The 7500-nt window shown below is 35.6% G+C and overlaps 1 protein-coding gene across 1 annotated transcript; it reads right to left on the minus strand.

The window, feature by feature from the left end:
* Nucleotides 1-3619: 3619 nt before the first annotated feature.
* LOC137652409 (heat shock 70 kDa protein cognate 4-like) lies at nucleotides 3620-6752 on the minus strand. Its single transcript, XM_068385803.1, has 3 exons — nucleotides 6605-6752; nucleotides 5790-5961; nucleotides 3620-5558 (listed from the first exon to the last, which is right to left on the minus strand). Exons 2-3 carry the CDS (start codon nucleotides 5958-5960, stop codon nucleotides 3828-3830), a joined length of 1902 nt encoding a protein of 633 aa, XP_068241904.1. The 5' UTR covers nucleotide 5961; nucleotides 6605-6752; the 3' UTR covers nucleotides 3620-3827.
* Between the last annotated feature and the right edge of the window lie 748 nt (nucleotides 6753-7500).

Consider the following 7500-nt stretch of genomic DNA (forward strand, 5'->3'; position numbering starts at 1 on the left):
ATTATTATTAAATGCTAAGCTACAACCCTAGTGGGAAAAGCAGGATGCTATAAGCCCAGGGGCCCTAACAGGGAAAATAGCCCAGTGAGGAAATGAAATAAAGAAAAATTAAATATTTTAAGTATAGTAACATTGAAATAAATATTTCCTATAAAAACTATAAAAACTTTAACAAAACAAGAGGAAGAGAAACTAGACAGAAGTGTGCCTGAGTGTACCCTCAAGAAAGAGAACTCTAACCCAAGACAGTGGAAGACCATGGTACAGAGGTTATGGCACTACCCAAGACTAGAGCACAATTGTTTGATTTTGGAGTGTCCTTCTCCTAGAAGGGCTGCTTACCATAGCTGAAGAGTCTCTTCTACCCTTACCAAGAGGAAAGTAACCACTGAACAATTACAGTGCTACTGTTAACCCCTTGAGTGAAGAAGAATTGTTTGGCAATCTCAGTATTGTTAGGTGTATGAGGACAGAGGAGAATCTGTAAAGAATAGGCCAGCCCATTCGGTGTCTGTGTAGGCAAAGGGAAAGAACCGTAACCAGAGAGAAGGGTCCTATGTAGTACTGTCTGGCCAGTCAAAGGACCCCATAACTCTCTAGCGGTAGTATCTCAACGGGTGGTTGGTACCCAGGCCAACCTACCACCTTCGAGCTCTTGAAAGTCAATAACACAAGAACTTCCTTCCGGTTTTAGACCAGACGTGAACACAAATATGCTTGTTGATATGTTAATGTTTATCTATATATAATTTTTTCATCTGTATTCTTTTTCTGTCTTATCATTTGTTCTTTTTTCCTTGTACTTATTTTGAGGAAACTTGCTTTGGATATCAAAGGCTTCACTGGAACTTCATATTGAAATGCTACTACTACTACTACTACTACTACTACTACTACTACTACTACTACTACTACTACTACTACTACTACTAGTAATAATAATAATAATAATTATAATAATAATAATAATAATAATAATAATAGCAAACAATAAAACAATAATAATAATAATAATAATAATAATAATAATAATAATAGTAATTATCATCATCATCATCATCATCATCTCCTAAGACTATAGATGCAAAGAGAGAAAAAAAAATAATACTAATAAAGTCTCCAACTTCATTGAATTCATTACAATGGTTGACATTACATAAGGTTGTTATGCAACTATGAAGAATTTTCACAACATACTCTACTTACTTTACTTTAAAAGCTGCTTATCTGGTCCTGCACAGCAGAGGAACACTACTTTTTACAGGACGGTTGTTTTATGATGTTCATTCAGGAGCATTTAACATTTCACAATGCCAATTGTTCGCTTACTGTTTGATTACCACTGTCAAAACACTCGTAGAATAAGAAGGTCTTCAGTTTCCTCTTGAAAGCCTTAATATCTTGAATTATAGCGAAGAGTAATTCACACTTAGGCCTATGTGCCAGAAGCAATATTGCAATTACTCACTCATGCAGGTCAGAAGACTGTATAATATTTGAATGATGCACTTAGTTTTGGCACTCCTGTTAAAAAATAGCTTTACTGAAACTTATTACAAATATTAGCGGTGTGGTGCAAGCGGTAGTAGGACAGAGCGAGGACTTAAAGCTAACATTTGAATGTTACACTTAGTTTTGGCACCCTTGTTAAAAAATTAGCTTTACTGAAACTTTCTACAAATTTTAGCAGTCTGGTGCAAGCGGTAGTAGGACAGAACGATCACTGAAAGCCAACATTTGAATGTTGCACTTAGTTTTGGCACTCCTGTTAAAAGAATAGCTTTACTGAAACTTACTATAAATCTTAGCGGTTTGGTGCAAGCAGTAGTAGGACAGAACGAAAACTTGAAGCCAACAGGTTTTTATTAATGCTATCATTGATTGGCGTCATTAAGGTTTATAATAGCATAAATATGCAATGCAAAAATCATTCTGACACTCGGTCAGTAATACTATCTGGCAATACTTTTCCGCCTTGAAAATAAGACGCTTGCAATCAGAGACGAAAGAATGAAAGATATTAAGGCAGGTACACGGACAAACGGTTCGGCGAACGCAGTTCGACAGACAAGCATTTTAAGTGATGTTCGAACGTGTGAACGGAGTATTTGGTTGTCGAACACGTTCGTCGAACGGTTGGAAGAAAGTCTGTTCTCGCTTGACTTTTGTGGGCGAGGCTTCATTATCCACAAACCTCATGCATTTGTGTCTCATTCCACCTTTTCGAACCGTTTGACGAGCAGGTTCGACAACCGGGTTCGACCGTGTAAACCCTGCTTTAAGGCTTTCAAGAAGCAACTGAATACTTTCTTGTTTTGTAAGTTCTTCGATTATGTGGATTTGACAATGAACAGGTAATACTCTGTGTGATACTCTAAATACCTAATAATGTATACGGCAAACAGATCTTGCAGGGCCTGTAGTGTGTAGTGTTCCACTGTGTGATAGGACCAGATAAACAGCCCTTAAAGTGAAGTCAAGTATTACAGGTACACAATTGGAACTTGTGTCTGAAACACAAGTGGACATAGACATAGGAACAGAAGAACTTTGAATAGGTAAGCTTTGGGGTTACTGGGTAAGATTAAATGATACCAGGTTACGGTAGGTCACATAAAATAATGAAATTTTCCCTGACCATCGCCACTGCAAAGCCAAATAATGGTTATGGTTATCTCAATTCAGTTTGCTTTACGAAAGAAAGGATTAACTTTTCTTATAATTTTTTTATAGAAATTTTCCACAACCGACTTCATCTGGAATAGGTTCTTTATGTAAATAATATTAAAAGATTATTTTGTTTATTTTAAATTCTTCTCTTCTGTGCGTTTGGCCTATATTACGGTACTGGGAAGCTTTATACATTGTATTTAACATTAACTGACCTTTTGTGAGATCTTCTTCCGTCTATAATAAGTTATGTTAACTAATGGGATTCAAATATAAGGAAGTTTTCTTATCCTGGATTTTTTTTATAGAAATCTTAATGAATAGGATATATACCACAACAATATAGATGCTGTCTGAGCAAAAATCTGGCCTTAATTATAGTCTTCAGGAAGTGTTTTAAACGTTATAGATGTAGTCTGAGTAAAGATCTGGCAGTAATTTTAGCCTTCTGAAAGCCAACAAATTCAACCGTTTTCTAGTCAACTTCAGGAAAAAAGCTATATATATATATATATATATATATATATATATATATATATATATATATATATATATATATATATATATATATATATATATATATATGTATATAATGTGTGTGTGTGTGTTTTGTATGTGTATGTGTATTGTCAGAAGAAAGAGAGATGAGATTTTGTTCAAGTTTTCAGTTTATTATTTCCAAATTTAAGAGAGTTTATTAATATCTAAGATCTTCAATGTGTTATCCTTACTACTTGTAATCGTGCATTTCTGTTATACATTTTGCATTTATCTGAAAATATCCGTCTCTTTTTATATATATAAGTACTGATGTAGTGACAATATCAAACTGTATTCCTAAATATTCAATATTCAATATCTTTCGTGTGCTTGTGGTACTACTTTCAAGAAAAGAACTTTGTCAAGACTTTCAATATTAATAAAAATAGAGGTTTAAGAATATTCAGCATCAATTTTAAGACTTTATTTTATAGAAAAATAATATAGCATAAAACTAGATGTTAGAATGGCTTTGGTCAGTACTGAACAACACCTCTAAGTAATTAAGTCAGAAAAATAAAGCTTAAAGTTTCATAAATAAATGCGTAGAGATCATAGAATTCGCCAAGAGAAAAAGATAAACAAACTTTGTGAACTATGTTAAACGAGTTACTAATTTAATCTACTTCCTCAACAGTTGGTCCCCTTCCCGAGTTCGGCTGACCTGCGCTTCCTCCCTGGCCATGAACTTTGCTGGCTAGGGGACGCCAAACTTGCTCCAGTTCCTTGATCTGGTGTTCATACTCCTCCTTCTCTGCCAGCTGATTGGCATCCAACCACTTCAAGGACTCCTCTGCTTTCTGTTCAACAGATCTCTTCTCATCTGCAGACAGTTTGTCTGCCACCGAAGGCTCAGAAACAGCAGACTTGACACTGAAGCAGAGCGACTCGAGACGGTTCTTGGCTTCGATTCGCTCTCTCTGCTTATTGTCGTCTTCCTGGTACTTTTCGGCATCATTGATCATTCTGTCGATTTCATCCTTGCTCAGACGTCCCTTGTCATTTGTAATGGTAATCTTGTTTTCCTTTCCTGTAGATTTGTCGACGGCAGACACATTGAGAATGCCATTGGCATCGACGTCGAAGGTGACTTCAATTTGTGGCACTCCTCTAGGAGCAGGAGGTATCCCACTTAGTTCAAACTTGCCAAGGAGATTATTATCCTTGGTCATTGCCCTTTCACCTTCATAAACCTGAATTAGGACACCTGGCTGGTTATCTGCATAGGTAGTGAAGATCTGCTGCTGCTTGGTAGGGATTGTAGTGTTCCTCTTAATAAGAGCAGTCATGACACCTCCAGCAGTTTCAATGCCTAAAGAAAGAGGAGCAACATCCAGAAGCAAGACGTCTTTAACACCTTCTGATTGATCACCTCTTAAGATTGCTCCTTGAACAGCAGCTCCATAAGCTACTGCTTCATCAGGATTGATGGACTTATTCAGTTCCTTTCCGTTGAAGAAGTCCTGGAGTAGTTTTTGGATCTTAGGAATACGAGTAGATCCTCCCACTAATACAATTTCTGCAATGCTTCCCTTATCTAACTTTGCATCCCTCAGAGATTTTTCTACAGGTTCTAGCGTACCTCTGAAAAGATCAGAGCACAATTCCTCAAAACGAGCCCTTGTAATTGAAGTGTAGAAGTCGATACCCTCATTCAGGGAGTCAATTTCAATACTGGCCTGAGTAGATGAAGATAGAGTTCTCTTGGCTCTCTCGCATGCTGTCCTAAGACGTCTTACAGCTCGTTTGTTAGTGGTCAGGTCCTTCTTATACTTACGCTGGAACTCCTGAATGAAATGATTCACCATCCTGTTATCAAAGTCTTCTCCACCAAGGTGTGTATCACCAGCTGTAGCTTTGACTTCAAATACGCCTTCATCGATGCTCAAGATGGATACATCAAAAGTACCACCACCCAGGTCAAAGATAAGAACATTCTTCTCTCCCCTCATTCCTCCTTTCTTATCAAGTCCATAAGCAATGGCTGCAGCTGTTGGCTCATTGATGATTCTAAGAACATTGATTCCAGCAATGGCCCCAGCATCCTTAGTAGCCTGTCTCTGAGAGTCATTAAAGTATGCGGGAACTGTGATGACGGCGTCCTTTACTGTCTTACCTAGATAGGCTTCTGCAGTTTCTTTCATCTTGGTCAATACCATAGAAGAGATTTCCTCTGGGTTGAAAGTCTTTGTTTCACCTTTGAATTCAACTCGAAGCTTTGGTTTTCCACCGTCATTGACAACAGTGAAAGGCCAATGTTTCATGTCACTCTGGACTGTTGGGTCCTCAAATTTCCTCCCTATGAGTCGCTTAGCATCAAAGACAGTGTTGTTTGGGTTCATAGCCACCTGGAATATGCAAAATTGCACACTTAACTTTTTTGAACTTATGTAGCAGCTGAACAATGCATCCATTCCTTGGACTTTCAAACTCCTTTATAAAAGAAATTCTGCAAGAGAATCTTAGTTCTGTGGTTCTAGCATTATACTGAAGATTATATGATCTTTTTTCTATTGAAAAAATGGACATTTATAAATTGCAAAGTTAGAGTAAGTTGTGGTTTTGTTATCTATACATACCTGATTCTTTGCAGCATCTCCAATGAGTCTCTCAGTGTCCGTGAAGGCCACATATGAAGGGGTCGTCCTGTTTCCTTGGTCGTTGGCGATGATCTCCACCTTTCCATGCTGGAAAACACCCACGCAGGAGTAGGTGGTTCCCAAGTCAATGCCAATCGCTGGAGCTGACATCCTGGTGAAAGGATATGATATGAACATTATGGAATTTAATATAAAGTGGGGCTTGTATGCTTTTAGTGTCTATCTGTATTGTAATGCATAGAACTTAATCAATAATTCTTTTGTCTATTACATCTTTTAAGATTAATTCTAAGGAAAGCTTGGAAAGTAATCATATGCCCATTTCGATTAAATCACAAAAATATACCCTAAGGGGACTCAGTAAACTGCATTTTATAGTACTGTGTGTGAGTATTTGAAATTAAGCTGCATAAAAATAACGAATGAATGGTATTTATTATACAAGAAAGGTTAAAGATAAGATTTATATTTTATGGAATGAAAAATGAAAATTTTGGAAATTAGTAGCACTGTCACTCGAATTTGTGTCTATAAACATTGCTTTAAAAATTTTGCATTAAATTCTGCCTTTACAGACTACCTTACAGCTACTGCAGTCAATTCGAATACCTCTGTTACTGTTTTTAGAATGATATATGGTTATTTTATTCTCATAATTTATTTATTTCGTTTATTCACTGGGCTATTTTTCCCTGTTGGAGCCCTTAGGCTTATAGCATCTTGCTTTTCCAACTAGGGTTGTAGCCTGGCTAGTAATAATAATAATAATAATAACTTGCTCTTATTCACCTTACCTGAAATAACTGTTGTATCAAACTCTTGAGAAAGTCGTGGAAACTTCGTATAGAGGAGTATAAGCTACTCTATCTCACGTATGCTTCGATCGCGTTCACTGTCTGAACTACACTGACCGTCTGGCGCCCGTACCAGGCATTTTATACGCTGGCAGCGTTGATCTCGAAGCCTCTGGAGAGTGACGGTGCCTCGCCACTCCCACGGGCCCACCTCGCGGCTCCCGCCCACTAGAACGTAACCTCATCGGGCAAGTGTCAATGAGTGTGTTGGATATAAATACTCGTGAGTGTTATTTCGGTCGGCGCGTGAGATTTTCACGTGTATGATGAACTTTTTTTTTTTTTTTTTTTTTTTTTTTTTTTTTTTTTTTTTTATGACTCCATATATTTGTTTTGTACTTTGCGCGCGCGCACACACACACACACACACACACACACATATATATATATATATATATATATATATATATATATATATATATATATATATATGTGTGTGTGTGTGTATAGTATATGCTTATATACATATATATATATATATATATATATATATATATATATATATATATATATATATATATATATATATATATACTGTACTGTATATATATATATATATATATATATATATATATATATATATATATATATATATATACTGTACTGTATATATATATATATATATATATATATATATATATATATATATATATATATATATATATATATATATATATATTTATATTATATATATATATATATATATATATATATATATATATATATATATATATATATATATATATATATATATACATACACACATACATATATAATTGTTACGCTCACCTCTCAAAATTTAGATAGTCAAAGACGCTTTGTTACATCCATCATTA

The sequence above is a fragment of the Palaemon carinicauda genome, chromosome 13, assembly GCF_036898095.1.
Source record: "Palaemon carinicauda isolate YSFRI2023 chromosome 13, ASM3689809v2, whole genome shotgun sequence".
Taxonomy (NCBI): Eukaryota; Metazoa; Arthropoda; class Malacostraca; order Decapoda; family Palaemonidae; genus Palaemon; species Palaemon carinicauda.